General features: G+C 37.4%; 1 protein-coding gene across 1 annotated transcript in view; it reads left to right on the top strand.

The window, feature by feature from the left end:
* The first annotated feature begins 240 nt into the window (after positions 1 to 240).
* The window catches only part of TOPAZ1 (testis and ovary specific PAZ domain containing 1), a 43,055-nt gene continuing 24,324 nt past the window's right edge, over positions 241 to 18,971 (top strand). The window contains exons 1-6 of the mRNA XM_019474473.1: positions 241 to 1,402; positions 2,917 to 5,377; positions 10,510 to 10,577; positions 12,978 to 13,108; positions 15,114 to 15,175; positions 17,523 to 17,638. Of these exons, the coding sequence (XP_019330018.1) occupies positions 241 to 1,402; positions 2,917 to 5,377; positions 10,510 to 10,577; positions 12,978 to 13,108; positions 15,114 to 15,175; positions 17,523 to 17,638 (4,000 nt within the window). The remainder of the gene's footprint in view (positions 1,403 to 2,916; positions 5,378 to 10,509; positions 10,578 to 12,977; positions 13,109 to 15,113; positions 15,176 to 17,522; positions 17,639 to 18,971) is intronic.

The raw sequence follows: 18,971 nt of genomic DNA, 5'->3' as shown, positions 1-18,971 counted from the left end.
GGGGGGGGGCGGTGGTGGGGGCTCGCTGGTGGCCGTGGGCTTTCCCAAGGTGGCCTGGGCTTGCTTTCTGTCAGGCTGGGCTCCCCCGGGGTGACCCCTGAGGCGGTAGCCTGAGGGAGGTTGTGCTCCCCTCCTGGTCGGGCCTGTGCTCGCTTTGGGTGCCGGTCTAGCTAGGGTGCTGTTAAAGGTGCACCGGTGAGTGGATTTTGTGGATTTTGTTGCTGTCTCTAGGCTCCTACGATGCCACAGTTAAGGTCAGGGAAAGTGGTAACTGCCAGTGAGGTGAAGTCGGCTGACAGGATGGTCACCAGCCCAAGCTCTCCGGGTGCAGGGGTAGGACGTGAGCCACGGAAGAAGTTGGTAGTCAAGCAGAGTCATCATCTGGCACCAAAGAGGAAACCTGAGCAGCCCTTATCTTCCTGTCTGCAACCTGCCATGCTCTCCAGCGTTTTCTGTGAGCAATTTGCTCCTCTTGTGCCCAAGCAGAAGGAGCAAGGTGAGAGTAGCCAGAGACTCCCAGGTAAAAAAAACAAGGGGATACAGTGCAGGAGGGCTGCCAGAAGCAACAAGGGTGTAGCTTTGCCAATTTCAGACACTGCTGTATGTGAAGATTGGCAGGCAGCAACCACCTGGGAAGAGACTGTAAGGAGAGGGACAGGACAAGGTGAACAGCTGTTTTTCTCAGGAACTGCTTTGCAAAATAAATTCTTAGCAGGGATTGAAAGAAAAGAACATAGCTCAGAAGGACTGAACCTCTCAGGTTTCCAGGAGAGTTCAGGGAGCTCAAGAAAAAGAGGCAAATATTCCTTTATGGAAATAGAATTACAAATCCCATCCTCAGAGGAGGAAATTGAGAGCACAAAGAGACATGGCATTTCCTGTTTGCCAGAACCAGAGGTGCTGCAACCCAGAGAGGGCACATGTAGTACCGAAATGGAAAGCACTGATTCCGTAACGATACTGAAGATGCAAATCCCAGATCTTAAGAAGAATTTGGGGACTCAGGAATCCTTGTCTGAAACAAAACCTCAGGAAGAGGTAGATGTGCAAGAGAGGTTGGATGTATGTTCTTTAATTGGATCAAGAAAGCCAGGGACACAGGAGAAAGGAAAGAGGTGCTTGAGCAAGAAAGGCAGGACGTCTTTGATGAAACCAAAACTACAAGGACCCAGAGAGAGGGGTAGCTCTGCCTTGCTAGAACTGCATACACAGTGTCCAGAGTCCAACAAAGGAGCTGTGAGTCTGAGGAAGAGGGACAGAAACGCACTGGTGTCAGAGCAGCTACAGGGTCTAAGTGGCCAAGAACAACCAACAACCAGAGGAAAGATGCACAAGCGTTGCATGAAAGAAGAGCAGCAGAGCTCAAACCCTCAGAAAGGAGCAGACAGCCTGGGGGAAAGTGGTAAGCACTTGTGCCCCATTGCAGAAGATGCAGAATTTGGGCTCCCAGGACAAGGGACTGGTGCTGCAGTAAGAACCCACTAAAAAGTGAAAAAACAGAAGATAATTTTTCTTTTGCAGATGTGTCTGTGTGGGACAAAGTCATGGGGGCAGGAAAGAGTGGCCTGTACCCTATCTCAAAGTGACTCTCAGTGTGTGGCTCCCAACTTAGCTCAAGAAGTGTAGAGATAAGAGCTAGGGTCTGCTTTACAGTACTGTGAAACCAGTCTTTGACGAAAACAGATTTTTAGGAAGAGGAAAGGCTTTTCTTGAAGGAGAAAAGCAGTTCTTTTGCACAAAGGAGAGGAGACGAGATACCCTTTTGAGGGGTGTCTGCAGCAGTAGGCCCAGAATAAGAAATTTTTTTTTTTTTTTTCCCCTCAAAACTGGTCTGTTCATTTATGCGTAGAAGGTCAGGCACAAGCAGGAAAGGAGGCAGTAGTTTCAGCAAAGCCAAAATAAAAGATAGTCAATTCTTCATTCATCTGTATAGTATTTGATTATTTTTGAATATGTATCATGCTGTCTTGTTTTAGTGCTTGCCTTTATAGGATGCTGGGTTTTGTTTTCAGAACTTTTTGCTTCTTAGTTGCTATTCCCTGCAAAATCCTAAAAGATATAGAAACAAAGATTGTATTTTGGTGTTTTAAGAGAGCATTGTATCAAACTGGAACAATTTTGAAAGAGGATTTTTAAAAGTCTCATTTTTTTCAGGACAATTGTCTAAAAGACATTCTTTTTACTTTCAGAGTGGGTACATTCAATGACAAATATTCGCTGTAGGTTATTATTAATAAATGTTTTATCTAGAAACCATATTCTGAAAAACTGAGGTACTAAAATTGTACCTTACTTTGAAAACTAAGATCTAAAAAAACCAACGTACTACTAGTACATTCCTGAGTCCATTCTCCAGATGAAATTCCAGATGTACAGTTTTTTACATAATCTGTATTTGCTTTTAAATAAAAAGTAGTACTCTATAAAAGTGTAAGTCCTGCAGTTTTCCTGGATCTTCTTGAACAGTCTGATGCATTTGGTTGGACTATATATCTGAAATAAATTACTATATTCTTATGAACAAGCTTTCCTATTACAGAGAATCTACTGTGTAAACAAAAGATGTTAAAGCTGAGTGTGCAAACAGCATCTGCATTTTCTTGCCAGACTTGCTCCAATTTGGTTTCCACCTATGTTTTAAATACACAACTCCCAATGTCCTTATGACCCCTTAAGGTTCTGTTCATCTTTGCATTTGTTTCTGAAGACAAAACATCATTTGTTACTGTAAGTCTGCTAAAAGTGCTCATTTAAAAAAAAATCTGGTAAAACTTTACAGAAATGTTTTAGCCTTATACAGTGTCATGTTCTTTAGTAGCCTTGAATGTTTTTTGTTCTCTTTATAAAATATTGCAGTAGGGTAATCTTTTTTCCCTTAGCGTATTATTTAATGTTACTTCTTTGTTTTTTAATCAGCAAAGGAAAAATGGAAAGCAATTGAGCAAGACTCCGGTACACAGGCTGTGAAGAAGCTTAAGACAAATCAAAACAGATCAGATTCCAAGGAAAAGGAACCTCACTACTCTAAATCTCCTATGGTTGCTACTTTAGGTGGGACTCAAAGCAAGAGCTTTCTGTGCCATCCTGTAACAAAAAACTCTGGTGTGCAGTATAAAAAAAGGAAACCCAGAATTGATCAAATCAAGTGCTCGCAAAGTTTTAGTGTGACTACAGCTGAAAAAGTGAGAAATGTATCTGCAAAATGTGATGCTGAACATTGCAGAAATGCCCTAAACCGTTGCAATGGCTTGCTCTGTGCAACAGAAAAGAATCCATTTGTGAGATTAGAGGCCTGTAGTTACATCAATACATTTGTGAAGTCTTCAGCTAGAGGAACTACCAGCAGTTATAAATTAAGTGGCTTCTTCCATGTAGCCCAGGATAAAAGAAAGCATGTTTTTCCTGATGCTACTGCAGGACAGAGTGATATGAATTGCAGCACTAGTAGAATGCAAAATGAGACATCATCCATAAAAGGTGGTTTATTGTTTAATAAAGAAAAAACTCAAAATGGAGAAGGGTGTTTTTCATGCTGTCAGAGTGAAAAGAATAAGTGTTTAAGGGGAAGAAAGTGGAATATTGGTAGAAAGCCTAGAAAAAAGATGAAAATTACTGAGAAATCAGCAGTGCAGAATATTTTCACAGACATGGCTAATGAATACAGTGAGTGTGAGTTACAAACAGAAGCGGCAGTTGCCATGTCGAGCTCCTTTGCAGTCTTGGGACTAAATCATAAAGAAATTACTTTGTCAGCTTCATGTGATCATACATCAAATCTTCATACAGGAAAAAATACTCATGAAGCACAAAATATATCAGTCTGGAGAAAGAATAGTGCCAAATTACTTGCATTTGAAGATGGCTTTAAGAAGACGTCTGAGCTCTGTGTAATAGCAAAAGGAGAAAATTCAAACAGTGTGGCACATCATTCTGCTGCCTCAGGTAGCCTGAGAGTGCTAGCTCAGGTCCATGATGTTTCTAATTGTCACAAAAGCAAGACAGATGAAAAATTGAACAAAGTTAATATGAAATTGCAGCAGTTTACCTGTCAAAGAACAGTACCTATGACCGGTAAAAATGTTTGGCCTTTTGAATCTTGTGCCAGGACTTCTGAACGGGTTCATAAAAATCATGGGTCCATCTCAGAAGGAAAAAGACTTTTAAGGGCTGCCTCCGAGCAATCCTCTGATAAAAGCAGTGTTAAAGCTGTAGGAAACAGTGCTGTGACTGGGAAGTTGAGACGGTTGGATTTGCATATGTCATCAGCAGAAATTAACAAAGAAACTACACATAAAATGATGGATCCAAATACTGAATGTCTGACTTCACTTGAAACACCAGAATCCTCTTCCTTGGATATTTATGAGGCTTTGAGAATGAGCAATGAAAATGTGGAATCACCAGTTAATATGGATAGAAGTGCCGTGGCTTTTAGCCATGATGATGTGCAAGAAGTTAAAGCAACCTTGAATTTTACAACAAAACAAAAAGATAAAAATAAAGGAGCTGTAACAAAAAGAAACCTGTCTGTGACAGTCCAGAATGGTACATCTACAGGTAACACAAACAGAATAAACTTCAGCCGTAAAGCATCAGTAGTGAACCAGACATTTTCTGATTTAAAGCTAATGAAAGTATTAAACACTGGAAACCTGACAAAATTCAAAATTCCTTTATGCAGAAACAAACCTGAATCCAGGAAATTGGAATCTTCATTTGAAAGAAAAACCTGTAGTCCACTAGAGCTTCTTGACAGCGCTAGTGTTTCAAGAAGGCAGAAAACAGGTGAAGAGACTTTTTTGGTAAATTCCGAGCAGCAGCCTCTTCCTGTCGCGAGTGATGCTACATCTACAGCTTCCATGAAGAAAAAAGCAGATGAGATCAACAGTAAGGACTTCCAGCATGATGGCTCTGAAGACCTTTCAAATGAGATGTCTGCGCTCCCTGAACATTTTTCTTTATATCCACATCCTTTCCTTGACAGACAACTAGAGTCATGTGTGCCTGATTTCCATGGTACTGAATGTGTACTAAAATCTAATTTTCTTGATCATTCTTGGAATGCAGTTGACCACCCTGTTGCATTAGAAATAAATGATGATAGCAAATCAAGAGGGAACCTTTCACAACACAAAAGTCAAAATTTTCCAGATATTCTTGAAGCTTACGAAGAAGATGTTCTTGTCATTGATGTGATTCAGGATGACCCTGACCTTTTTGGAACCAATAATGAAGAGGAGCTTGCACTTGGAGACTGTGAAAATTGTCCTGTGAAGGCATCCTATACTAGCATCTGCGTTAAAGACGAAAAGCAGGATCTTAAGCCTGAGTATCCTGTTATCTCAGAAAATAGAGATTCAGTCGATGATAATTTTAGGTATGCATATCATTCTTTTTATTACAATAATCCTAAGTACTTTGTTCTCATATCAGTATACTTTGGTTGTAGTGGTCAGGCTTCCTTACAGAATTTCACTAATTTCTGGGTTGATTTTAAGTGCCAAAATTTGATGGAGGTATGACAGTATTCTGAATGCAAATAAATTAAGTTGTTGTTCTTAAGAACTAGGATAAACTCTGAATTGAAGGAAAACGTAGTCCTGAAGAATTGGTTTAGATCAACTGAAGTGAAACATGAAAGTATAAACAAAGCTAATTAAGAGTAATATTCATAATATTTTTAAATGTCTGACGATTTGAGATAGCAGACACCCCTTTGAGGGTAGTTTTTTAGTTGTAAAGTGGTATAATACTTAGAAATATTTTTTACTTTCTAGGTGTGGCTTATTCTTTTGCTGGGTCTGTATGAGTAAATGATAGTCTCTACAGTAGTATTCCATCCTTCCAGTCTCCTTCCCTGCTTTTCTCCTATCCCCAGACACGTGAATAGTTTTCAAATCTGTGATTTGGCTAACATGTTATAGATGTTTATGATCCTGCATCTTCCTTCAGCAAGTTCCTGGTGTAAATTATTAGGCATTAATGTTTTTCAGGGTTTTGAGATGATAAAAGTCACTGAAGAGGGAAGAGAAGTTTGAAGTAGAAACAAACTTTTGTAAAAGAGGTAGTAGTCCTTCGTGGAATAGATGAACTCGTCAATTGTCTAGTCTGTTTTTTCTCTAAGCTTTGATACTTGTGCTGGAAAATGAGTTTTAAGATTAAATTTTTCATCTTAAAAAGAAAAACATAAAGCTTAGATAGAAATAGTACAAGATTTTCCTCTGAAGATTAGTTTTTTTATTGGGAGGGGTGTTTTAATTTTCTTCCTCTGCTCTTTCTGGGTGGCTTTGTTATCCTTATTTTAAATGTTTTAATTATTTTCAACATTGTACCATCTTATAGCTGCATTCATTTTTTTTTACTCTTTGCTCTCCTTATCCTTTCCCCTTCATTAAACCCATGTGCAAAAGAGGAAAGGAATCTTTTTTGAGGTGCTGAACAGTTTTTTAGACGTGAGAATATAAAACTTTCAGATGTTAATAGAATAAAACTTCTGCCAAAACGAGCCTCTGAATAACAGGGCAAGTCTTTAGTAGGAGCATCAAACTTCTTAAGCAGCTAGGCTGTATCATACTAAATTTATTAGAATGAGTATTAATTTTGTGTACAGTGTATATTATATTCACTGTAGAACAGAATGAGTATTCACTGTATATTACCCGAGGGTAATAATGGCTGTTCAGAGATGGTTTCCAACTGACTGTCCAGACAGCTGTTGCACAGAATTGAAGACCAGAACTTCTGAGCCCTTTACACTTATGTATTGGTTATGGTAGTAAAGTTTGCTATTTATATAAATACTAACTGAAAATTTTATTGGATCTTGTAAGTACTTTGTAGGGAGGACAAATATTCCTTTTAATTAGTAATGACATTGAGTTAGAGTAACATTATCACAGCCATTAGATAGATGAAAACTGAACTGGTTTGAAGTCGTATTTCAACTTTCTTCCTGGTATCTGGTGAATTTGCTTGCCATCAGCCAAGGAAAATAAAAATGCATGGTTCTTATTTCTTAGAATTTCTGCTTAATTTGCTAAAGCAGCAGGAAAAATTGTCTATTTTTGTTTTTTACCTTCCATAATTTGATGCAAAGATCATTAGACAGTGACTAATCATAGTTGGTAACAGTCAGGAACATATTAATGGACTGAATATGAGAATATTAAAGTAAAGCAATAGACCTTACCACAGTTTTATCAGGTAGCTTATGATATCACCAGGTAATACCAGATAATGGCCAGTTCATACTGTTGTTTTTTATTTTGTTAGTATTTACCAGATACAACTGGGACTTCAACTTTGTTTGGCCAACCAAAACAAGTGACTATGCTGGTAGTTATGCTCACATCATACGACATATTTTAAAATAAAATATTGTTTCTGTTGATGTCCTTTTTTTTTTTTTGCTTTAGAGATATTCTAGAGTATTGTCTACATTTTCTTGTTTGGCTTCTTATTTTATGCATACTCGGTTTTGCTTCATTGCTATATTAGTTTGTAACACCACTTCAATCTGTCCACGTAGAACAGCGAGTCACAACTGCACTATTGTAAACCATCTCTAACTTGTATAAATATTAGTTTATATGCATGTTTTGTTTAACATTTGGTTAATGTTAGCCATTACACTCTAGATGAATGTAATCTAGGTGATTTTAGGTAGAAGAGCAATGCAACCACTTAATGGCTGCACATGGTGGTTGTTGGTGAATGTTTTCTTTAACTGTATCAATACATAGCTTTTGTTATGATTTCCCTTCAGATTAATAAGAGCAGGTGGATGATGATAGAAAGAATCTGGATCTTTGCTAAAACTGTTATAGCGCATGTATGCATGGGGATGGACTTCAGTACATCCTGTGTACTGATATTTTAGTCTGGTGTTGGTACAGAGCAGTAAGAACTGTATTTCTGCTAGCAGCAAGTTATTCTGAAAGTATAGCTGGGTTGTTAAAAAGCTTTTTAAAATGTGTGGAGTGTTACTTACGGGTTTAATAGCATTTAAATTGTAATTGTAAAGGAAACGATTGGTGCCTTAATTTGTGTTCTTCCAACTACAAAAATCTGAGATCTAGCAGCTTGTCAAAATGACAGTTGCTATAATGAAGTAATACTTTTTATTCAAGTTGCATTGTGAAACCAAAGCACTGAAACTGTGTGAAGGATGTACCAGGTTGATTCAGTAACTGACAAGCATTCAGTGGCAACTACTAGCCATTGTGGATGTGTAACTATTAGTGTGAATCTATTTTGTTTGAGCTTTGAATTTAGACACCAAGATGTGTTTAGCCAATGATACTTTTCATCTTTGACTATTTGTGACCTTAAAAGCCGGAGGGGTATTTTTAGTTATGAAAATTCAAGGATAATAATTTTTGGATTCCAAATTTCAGATAATGAGAGCACGAGCACGTGTCTGTCCTTCAAAAGCAGAACATACTGGTCACAACAGTGATTGAGGTCCAAAATTCAAATAAGGCTTGTTTCTTTTGTTTTTTTTAAGCAAACTAACAAAGCACCCAACAACCAAAGAGGCACCTAACATTGCTACACATCTCTGCAAAGGTTCCCTAACTACTGTAATTGTGGTTGTGCATGTGCCCAGAACCGATGGCTCTGAACAAGTAGTTCAAATAGGACAAGCAGGTCCTGTGTCTTAATCCAGGAAGATTCAAAAGACTCTGTATGTGTATGTCCTGAATGGTTTGATTCAGTTAGCATGCTCTGACCTTTAGGGTAAGTAGGACTGGTTATTCCTCTGGTGACTGCATTTGAAGAAGAGAAGAGTAAGTGCTGGTTGCTTCCAGCATTAGTTGCCAGTCATCAGGAAAGGATTCTGGACCTGCAGCCTGACTGGGGCAGTGAAACTCAGTTTTCACGTATACTTCTGTTTGCCATTTTCTATTGTCTACTCGTAAGTGGCTCCCAACAGTGCAGGTTTTTGAATCAATCATCTGAGGTGTTTCTTTCCTCTCATGTAAGGAATCTAGACACTTAACTCTAAGCGGCATCCGATATGTCTTTTCATCCCAACAGGACTAGTACATTCAGTGGATACCTTTGAAAGCGCATCAGCAGCTATTCTTACTCTTAGGAGACTTCTGCATTTTACTGTTTTCCTTTTGAATAAAAAGCCTAAAGTTGAATCCATTTTTCATATGCAAAATAGCAAACTGAACACTGTGGTTTGTTTGTGCTGTAAAGAGACATCTGTTTAAACTTAATCAGCAGCAGCATGCAAGAGCACCCCACATTCTGACATAGTCTAGTCTGTCTCCATTTCTAGATCTCTAAAATGTGTTGACTTCTGGTTCTGTCCGCGCTCCTAGATTTGTCAGGCTGGTGAGCAAATGCCAAGTACTGTAATAAATGTAGTTTTCTGTATGTGTTTTAGGCACCTTCTTTACAAGAATTTATAAAGTGCTTCCCTAACTGTTTCACGCTACACGATTAGCAGAATCTGGTAAAGATTTGGAAGTGGCTTTTGACCTGAACATGAAGATTTCAGTCTCCTGATGCTGTTAAAATATTTTCAGGTTTAAGCAATGTTTATGAAGATGACAGCTTTCTGGAACTGCAATTTTACAAAAAAGAAAGTCAATTGCTGTTGTAGGCAAAATCACTTAAACTTTGCCTTTCACATAAAATGTCGGGGAGAGAGGAAATAAGCCTACAGAGAGCCTGCCTCTAATAAAAATCCCTCTCGTCTCTGCAAACTTTCTGTAACTTACTAAACTCTGCTTCTTAATGTACCTCATGTATATACATAGATATCTGTGCCTGCATGTTCGTATAGTTCCAAGTTACACGTACTGGGGAACTTTTTCATTTCCACTAGGTTGTTGCAAATTTTCGTTGTTCCATTTTACTAGGCAGCTTGCTGTCATTATACTTGGTGTCATTCACCAGGTACGAGCTTCCAAAATCTGTGATGATGACTTTGTCGTTTTACATATTCTACATGTAATATTTTAATATGTATTTTTACCTTCTGAGCTTTTCTAAGGAGAAACACTTACTTTTCTCCCAACTTACCTTTTAAAATAGGTGAAGTAAGTATCTTTCTATGAACAAATGTTTTTGTTACTCTCTTTGAGATTCATTGTTATGCAAATTGTCTTGAATATAAAATCACTATAAATCACATTTTGTAGAAACTGATGAATTGGCTTATTAGCATAGTATTTCCATAATTTGCTATACAGAGAAGATTTCCCTTCTCAGTGTTTTAGGCAAAGGTGAAATGAGATAATGAGCTTTTACTGACAAATTTGGGGATTTGAAATGTCTTGGTTTTACTTAACATGCTTAGGTGTATATCTGTAGGGATGGACATAAGAAAGCCAAAAGAGAGCGTTAAGAACAGTCTTACAACAGTGTGTTGTACATAAGGATTCTGTCCATAGATAAAAGTATTACTGAGAACTTTAATTTTATGTAACTGGTTAGATTAATTCTACTTTTGTGCAAGATGGAAATCTTAAATAGACTTTTTGTTCAAAACAGACACATTACCATACAAGAATCTGGAATGTCAAATGATACTGAAAATTCCTGTGATTGGGTGCTAAAAGGTAAGAGTCTTTGGAGATTTTTGAATGAGTAATCAAGAGAAGAAAGTAACTACAAAGATGTTCAGTGGCAAAACCTAGGCTTTCTACTTTCCACATAAAATGAGAGCTTGTCAGTTCAGTAATACCTTTTTATTGTAATAGCGATTTGTTTCCTAATGCATATAAAATGGGTGGTTTTTGAAATGGTACAAACCTGAGCCTCACAGGGAACATCTACTTCTCTGTAGTACTTGTCTGTTGGTAGTACAGGGGTTTTTTGGGGGGGTTTTGGTTGTGGTTTTTTTGACATCTCTCTGATACTTTATGCAAGGAATTCTGTTAGTTGATAAGATGATAGTAAGACACTGAGTACTGTGATACTGCTTTGGAGTCTGACTCATAATCTCACTTCATTGCTCTCTTGTGTTCATCAGCGGACAGAATTTTATAATAGGTTTTTTCCCCAGGTTGTACTTTTGTTTTTTGTGGATGCTATGCCCATTCCTTTGACAAACTGTTTTGTTTTTTAAGGATGCTGGTTTTTTAGAGACGGATACTTCTGACTTAATGTTTTTTTCTTCCTATTTTAAGCAGAACAGTCCAACTAGGCAGCATCTGAATGTGATTTGATTTGTTTTGTTTTCTACAGCTTACATACAGACCTACTATGCAAGGTATGTCTGATGTGGAAGTTTCTCTTAGATAGGTTGGAGGAACAGGATTTTGACTTTGAACAGAAGCCTATTACTGACACACTGGAGAGGGCACAGAGTGCTGAGACTGGTTTTGAAGGTTCTCGGTGTTTCCCTTTCTGGTGTCAGTTTGTCAGCTTGTTGTTAATCTGGCACTCTGCTGTTATGTATTGATTTTGCTGCAGACTTGAAAAGTGTCTGTGACAGTACCTCTTGTGCTGTTTTTTCATATTAATGTGTTATGTTCATGTAGAAAGATTGAGTGGTTTGGGCAGATGCAGCCTCCTGGAGAAAAAGGAGTGAATAGTGACTATTTGGGGGAGAGAAAGTTTCAGGCTTCAGTGATTAGAAGGCAAAATAAAAGGTAATGAGGGTTTAAGAGCTCAGACACCATGAAATAGACACAAGTTCCCTGAGGAGAAGTAGGGAGGAAGTACACAGTTAGGCCTCTGGTGATGTAAAGAGCCAGAGGGGCCTGTGCCATGGCATCTGCAGTACTGACGTGATTGAAAGCAAACCTGGCAGCAGGTCCTGTACTATTTAGTAACTTCTGCATTTTCTTAGACTGTTGTTTTACTTCATGTTCTAATGAAGTTTGAGGCTAAAAGTCTTTGGGTCTTTTTGTGGTGCTTAAAATAAATAAAAAGGTTTAAGTAGATCCTTCTTCCCAGATCTGAGAAACTTAGGATCACATCACACTCTTAGATTAATATGCACATGGTAACTTATGTTTGATGTATGACTTTTTAAAAAGACCTGGACAGAACAAAAGAAAGGTGCCTGGTTTTGGTAATTACTGACAATTTAGATATTTGTTTAGAAATACGTATTACTGCTTTGGTGTCATGTAGTGAGGTCATGGCTGCTTGTCTCAGTGGCTTCACAGTCTAAGAAGGGCAACAAATACTACAGTTAAGGTATTCTGGATGACATCAATCCTTTTCATCCTTCAAGTGGAAATCTTATGTACATTGTCTTCAAGCAGATGTGTCTTGTACTGATGATGATACAGAGACCAGTGACTATAGGATAAAAGCCTTTCCAATAATAATCTGATTTTTCTTCCTGTATCTGGACAACGCAGTGCAGTTGAAATTAATTCATGTGATCCAATGAAACAGTGAATTTCTTTTCTGTGCAGAGCTCTTCTATTGTGCGTAAACAGCTGCTTCAGAAAGCTGCAGTCAGGTGTTCTGTTCATTTCCTGTGGCATCTGCAAAAGGTGCTGAAATTTCCTGACACTGAATTCTCATTGAGTTTACTGTATTACAGGAATTTGGAGTTTCTCAGAGCTATCTATATTTAGTTCAGGATTGCATCATGTCATTATGATTAACTTATCCCCTTCTCCAGCAAAGACTAAGTCTTTATTTGCTTAGCAAATTACCATACATGTCTTTGGCTGTGTTTTAATAACAAAGCTTAACTGAATTTATTTCTAAAATACTGAATTCAATATTATATAAATAATCCTGTTGTACTGTTCTACAGGGACTATTAAACAACGTACGGCTTGGATAGAATTCTAATTGCAGATTAAGTTTAATATTTATTTGAAATGGTTTGTGCTTTAAAGGTGAAATAATTTTACATATAAATTTCACATTTAGGAAGTCCTGGGAGTTCTTAAATGTCAGCAGTATTAAAGCTTTGTAATATTTAGGACATAAAAGCTTTGTTGTCGTGTAGCATGGGAAACACAGAAAGTAATGTGTTTATATATTTTCAGCTAAAGATAGTAAAACCCACAACTCCTCCAAAGGAAGCAGTCCTTTGGGAGGTGTTACTGAGGACTTTCTTGAAGATGGGCAACTGAGGGATCTAGCTGAACTTTTAAAGAGTTTTGACGTGGACGAAGAGGTACTGAGAAATCATGCTTTCTGTCACTAAATAGTTTAAGAAATGATAGTCCATGTAATTGGATAATTTTAATTACTAATGCTGTTTTATCAACAAAATTTTTAATTTCCTGTAATAAAAAGAATATCAATGTTTCATAGATTACTGTGCTATTGCCAGTGTAAGTTTTGCTTGACAGAACTTGTTTTTTTATCTTGTCACTAATAATTCATCTTGAAATTCGAAATGAAACAAGATATTGTTATATCAGTTGTTACAGTAATTCTGTATTACCAGTTGTATGAAAATTACTGTTCCAGTGAACACCTAAGAGTACTACTGTGCATATGTGACATTTTTACATAACATACCTAGTTTTAAAAGTTGGTGTTAAATGCTTCTCACCACACAGTCTCAGAAGGATGGGGTGGTGTTGGAAAGCTGGGGAGTTGCACAGCCATCATGCATCCGAGGAGGATCATTCCGTGTCTCATTACTTGGGCAGAAGGGCCATTACATTAACATACTGACTTCCTGGCAGTTCAGAGGGAACATGAAGCCATTTTCATGCTCACTGACTTTATCTGACCTTTCTATTCTCTCTGTCCTCCTTCCTCTAGATAATAAGTCTAAGTCTTTTAAGACTTGCTGAAGTTTTATACTATTTACTACTTTGATAATGGATTGGAATTTACATCTCACTGCCACTCAGACATAGCTGCTGATAGCATTTACTTGTTTTCCACTACTTCAAGAGTGGATAATGGTTTTAACTGGTTAAGTTAAACTGTAAAATTCACATGGCTAAAAACTGGTAAGTAATTGATAAGGTAATCAAACAGCAGGGAATCAGTTTCCCTGGCAAAATCATTATTTAAAAGCACATACAAACATTTCCTTCAGCAAATGGAAATGGGGCTGCTTACATCTGATTCGCAAAGTGAACAGTGCCATTTTGTTCCCTGACTTCTTAGAGAGGGTAAAAGGGTCTGTCAAATAGCATAGGTTACTGGAGGTGTAGTACTTGTTGCAGTACTGCCAGGTCAGTCCCAGCTGGGCTACTTCATAATGTTGTGGCTTTATAAAATCAGTGTCCTAATGTTTGCTTTTCTGTGCTGTGTTGGACAACAGTAAGTATATACAACTAATCTCACCCAAACCTCAAACTTAAGCCACAAAATACATGCTATCGCCCTAAACCTATTCCTTTATGTGGATGGAAAACTAGCTGTGCAGACCTGGGGGGGAGTGGAATGACAGAACATTTGTTGCAAGTATTCTACCGTTTGGGGTAATTTTGGGGTTTGGTTTTTTGATGGCTTTTCCAACTAATAATGCTGTGAGAATCACAGAGAAAACCCTAAAAATATTTGGAGAACTGGTAAAATGAAGTTTGGAAATCTGATGAGAGCATATCCATCTCTAATTCTTTGGCTATCATAAATTTGTGATATAATGTGAAGTTCAAGTTACTTCATGAATAATGGACAAACAAAGCCAGGATTCCATGATGTTGTTCTGTATCAGTCCTTTCAGATTCTCACCCCCAAATATGTTAGGTGCTGTCTTTTTTCTCCATATCTTTGGGGATTTTTTACCTATACACCATGGTGCACAGCTGAGCAAAAGCCTTAGATTTCTCCCCAACACAGCTTTAAATTTTCATTAAATTTGATGGAATGTCTTTTGTGGGTTTCTACACATCTGTCAGGTACAGTTAAAATTGGGCAGTGGGCCTAAAAATTGCTGGGATTATCAGTGGGAGCAAAGAGAAGTGAAGACATTCATGTCACCTTTTTTCCAATTAAAAAAATCACTATTTTAAAGATCACAGAGTATAATGGCAGTGTGTCCATTTAAAAAGATGGTGTAAGAGTAACCCTATAGTCCAAATTACAGTTTTTACAGTCAAGACTATATTATCACACCTTCCAACGATCTCTAACAGTTTTAAGTCTAGTGTAAAGCGTAACAGGCTTAGTAGTGCTTTGCTGTATCTGAAAGTACATTTTAAATATCTTCACAGTTCAGGTTTGCAGATGGAGTGCCTGATGTTAAACAAGAAAAAAAGGGTGAAGCTGAAAAAAGGTATATATACTGTGTTCTTCATGTAACCTGTGATGTTCCCCAGTTACTGTACAAATGAAATGTGATGTTTTTACCGAAACACCATTAGCATTTTAATTCAATTTTTCTATGTTATTGTGACTATGTGATGAAGAAAATAAATACATGAAATAATACAATTTCACTGTGCAAAGTACAAGACAAGTATCGTCATAGCCTGAGAGGACAATAGAGGTTATTTTGTCCTCTGTCTGGTGACGAAATATAACTACTTTATGCCAGTGTCTCACCTTGGCATCTCAATGTGAGTATAGCATAAGATACATTTCCAGCCACAATAGCACTTACCAGAACTTTAAAAAAACAAACCAAAAAAACAATGAAACTTCCACCTTTCTTTTCTGCCTCTTGGGACTTTCTAAACTGATGAAAGAATTGAAAGATCTCATTCAAATTCAGGCTGACAAATACTTGAACAGCAGTAGAAAAAAGTGCTTAAAAATATGGCATGTGGAGTTAAGCACGTGCTTTACTGTTCTGCTAGCTTCAAGCTGTGCTTACAGTGTTTATTGTACATATGACTGAAAGTGTCAGACTAAGAAACTTCCACTCAACATCAGCCCAAAAATGAAGCAGAATAAGATTTTGTAGAAAAAGTATACTTAACTGATGGAATACTTCAGTAATTAGAAGAGAAATAACAGATATTTCAGAGTCATTTTCACAATAATCAAGGAACCTTAGCTGGCATAGAAGAGGGTATTGCTTTTTTCCAGCACCAGTCACATTTCTGTGACAGACTTGAAGTATACCAGAAGTCCGTTAAATGGAGAATATTGCATCTGTTCATTAAGCCACTAGAGAGCTCCAAGCTCCTCCTTCTGGTAAAATACCCATTTAAATTTACCTTAGTAGCATAAATAGTTCTTTATGCTATAGAATAAGTAGGTTATGCTGGATAAAATATGTTTGTGCAAGTGATACTGCATTACTTCACTTCCTTGGTTGAAATGCAGCACTCTCTGTGGTTAGAGAAGAGGCATTTATTTCTTCATTTGGAGTCAAACTATTTTCTCTAGTTTTACTCAAAAATGTTACCATCGCAAAGTTTCATCTAGAAGAAAACGTAGTTACTGTTCTTATTTAGCAAACTCCTCTTCTAGTGATGCTGTTACTTAAAAAAAAGAAATTTATTGTAGAGATATATAGTTTACAGTTCCTGGCAAAATTGTGTGTAGTTTCATGTCTAGATTAAAAAGAGAGCTGAGATTGTTATCCTGAAGGTAAGCTGCTATGAAAATCCTGTTGTGTCAGATCTGAGGCTGGCATCACAAGGAAGCATAAAAAAAATTTTACATGGTAACTTGAAAATTCTGAGTAAATAGATCTGCAGATTTTTTTCCTCTGGAGACCAATACAATACATTGACTAGAATAAAAATAAAGATTGATATTGAAGAATTTGGTTTATTAGATAGAATTTATTCTTCTCTGCTGTAGCATTTTTATTTCAAACTGTATTAAAAGCAGTCTGCAATTTAGGAAAGATTTAAATTATCCTGGCTATAAGAAGTATTAAATAGCTAGAACATGCCCCACATAGGGGATAGCAAGTCTATTTCTGTCTCCAAACAGCAAGCAGGCTGAAATGTCCTTTGTACTGTACCTAGATTCTTAATTGAAGGAGGGAGGGGAGGAAGTTCTCATGAAAGGGGATTATTTTTTTCTGTGGCTTTATTTACAAATAAGAAAGAGATCACTAAGTATTTTGCGAGCAATATTTGTAGCTTATTTTGGTAAACATCACATTTTAGTTTAATTATCTGGAATGTACATATTTGGGAATAGTTAAAGGCAGAACAGTCTTTAATTGGAGTTCCCTTTGAAATCACCTACATCTTCTGCCGAGTAGAGTCAGTTATTAGGAAAGAAAACAGTTGGCTCTTCAAATGTAATTTCAAAAACTTTGTGGATTACTTCTTTGGCATATATTACATAACAGACTACTGAAAAGTAGATGTTCTTCAGAGGTGACAGAAATCATCTCGGTCTTCCTGTCAGCATAGTGGAAAAAAAAGAAGTGGTTCATGGGTGCCTTTTCTACTTATTTGTTGAATTTCATATAGTTACACTTTAGGACAGAATAATCTCCGCTAAGATCTTAATCAGATTGGACCAGGAGAGTAATGAAGGTAAAGTTGTTGGGACGCTAGCTATTTAAATTTACAGAAAGTTTTTAAGTGTTGTGTAAATTGTTGAAGAAATTCTCATCTTTTATACACTTAATCCCCCTTTTTAGGCGTTTAGTATATGGGAAAAGCACCTGTTTAATTTGGTTAAACAAATTTTTGTTTTTTAATACTCAACAGTGACTGTAAATGCAAAGGTCTTGTGAACTGTGAATTGCTATCGGGATTGCCATTGGATGCCCCGAAAGTAAATGTCCTACTCAATGAAGCTACAGTGATGAAACCCCGGACAAATGGTATCGTATGCTGTATTGGTGAACCCTCCAGACTTTATTTTTGCATGTGTTTTATTTAGCTATAAAATCTTAAGGAATTTCTTCAATTCCTGAAGGCATTGACTGGAATTTGTTTTAGTTTGCATACATAGAAGCAAAAATGCAAGCTCTCATATGATAGGTTAGTGAGGTTTTTTGGGTTGGGTTGGGTTTTTTAGCAGAATCCTATTCAGTAGGGTCAAATAGCAATCATCCTGTCTTGGTATTTATGGTTCTCAGATACTTTAATGGTACAGCAATGCCTGCATTCTTAGTGTTTTGACACATTGTGTTTGAGCCATGTTATTGGCAAGTAACTCGTTTTTCTTTATTTGTGGTCAGAGAACGTGACTGTAGGTTTTCTTGGTTGGTTGTTATCTGTCAGCAAAACTTGGTTAAGGGATTTGCCCACGTTGCTGAAGGTCAGAACTTTGTTATTTATGCCAATTCAAATGTTTGTGAGGCATTCACTAGACTGGATCAAGGAAATTATCTAGATTTAATAAGCAGCACTTCATTTTGACCTGGTATATTTCACACCTGGGACAGGTACCTCTTAAGCATCTCTGCCACCAGAGAAATCGTAATGTAATGGAACTGTAGTCAAAGTTTCCTTCTCTTTTTCTTGGCACATAACAAACCTGACATTTAGCCTTAAATAAATGCATAGTTTTATTTGGCGTACAAGATAGAGAAAAACAGGAATTGATTAATTATGGATAGATACTGCAGTCTGTTTATTTGCAACAGCTGTTTTGGGAATTAATGGGTTTAGAATTATTGGTTAATATGGATGTTTATAAACATGGATTTCCTGAAATGAGATCAGTGGCAGAGGTTCTTGCTTAGTTTCAAATTATACTGCCAGTCTGAGCTTGTAGAACAATTTTATCATCATGTCATAGAATCATAGAATGGTTTGGGTTGGAAGGGACCTTAAAGATCATCTAGTTCCAACCCCCCTCCCATGGCCGGGGACACCTTCCACTAGACTGGGTTGCTCAAAGCCCCGTCCAACCTGGCCTTGAACACTTCCAGGGATGGGGCATCCACAACTTCTCTGGGCAACCTGTGCCAGTGCCTCACCACTCTCATAGTGAAGAATTTTCCTTATATCTAATCTGAATCTACCCTTTTTCAGTTTAAAGCCATTACCCCTTGTCCTATCACTACATGCCTTTGTAAAAAGTCCATCTCCAGCTTTCTTATAGGCCCTCTTCAGGTACTGGAAGGCTGTTATAAGGTCTCCCCGAAGTCTTCTCCTCTCCAGGCTGAATAACCCCAACCCTCTCAGCCTTTCTTCATAGGAGAGGTG

Source organism: Aptenodytes forsteri, unplaced genomic scaffold, assembly GCF_000699145.1.
Source record: "Aptenodytes forsteri isolate BGI_AS27 unplaced genomic scaffold, ASM69914v1 Scaffold9, whole genome shotgun sequence".
NCBI lineage: Eukaryota > Metazoa > Chordata > Aves > Sphenisciformes > Spheniscidae > Aptenodytes > Aptenodytes forsteri.
The sequence above is the reverse complement of the archived record's forward strand: the minus strand, read 5'-3'. Positions and strand labels throughout refer to the sequence as shown.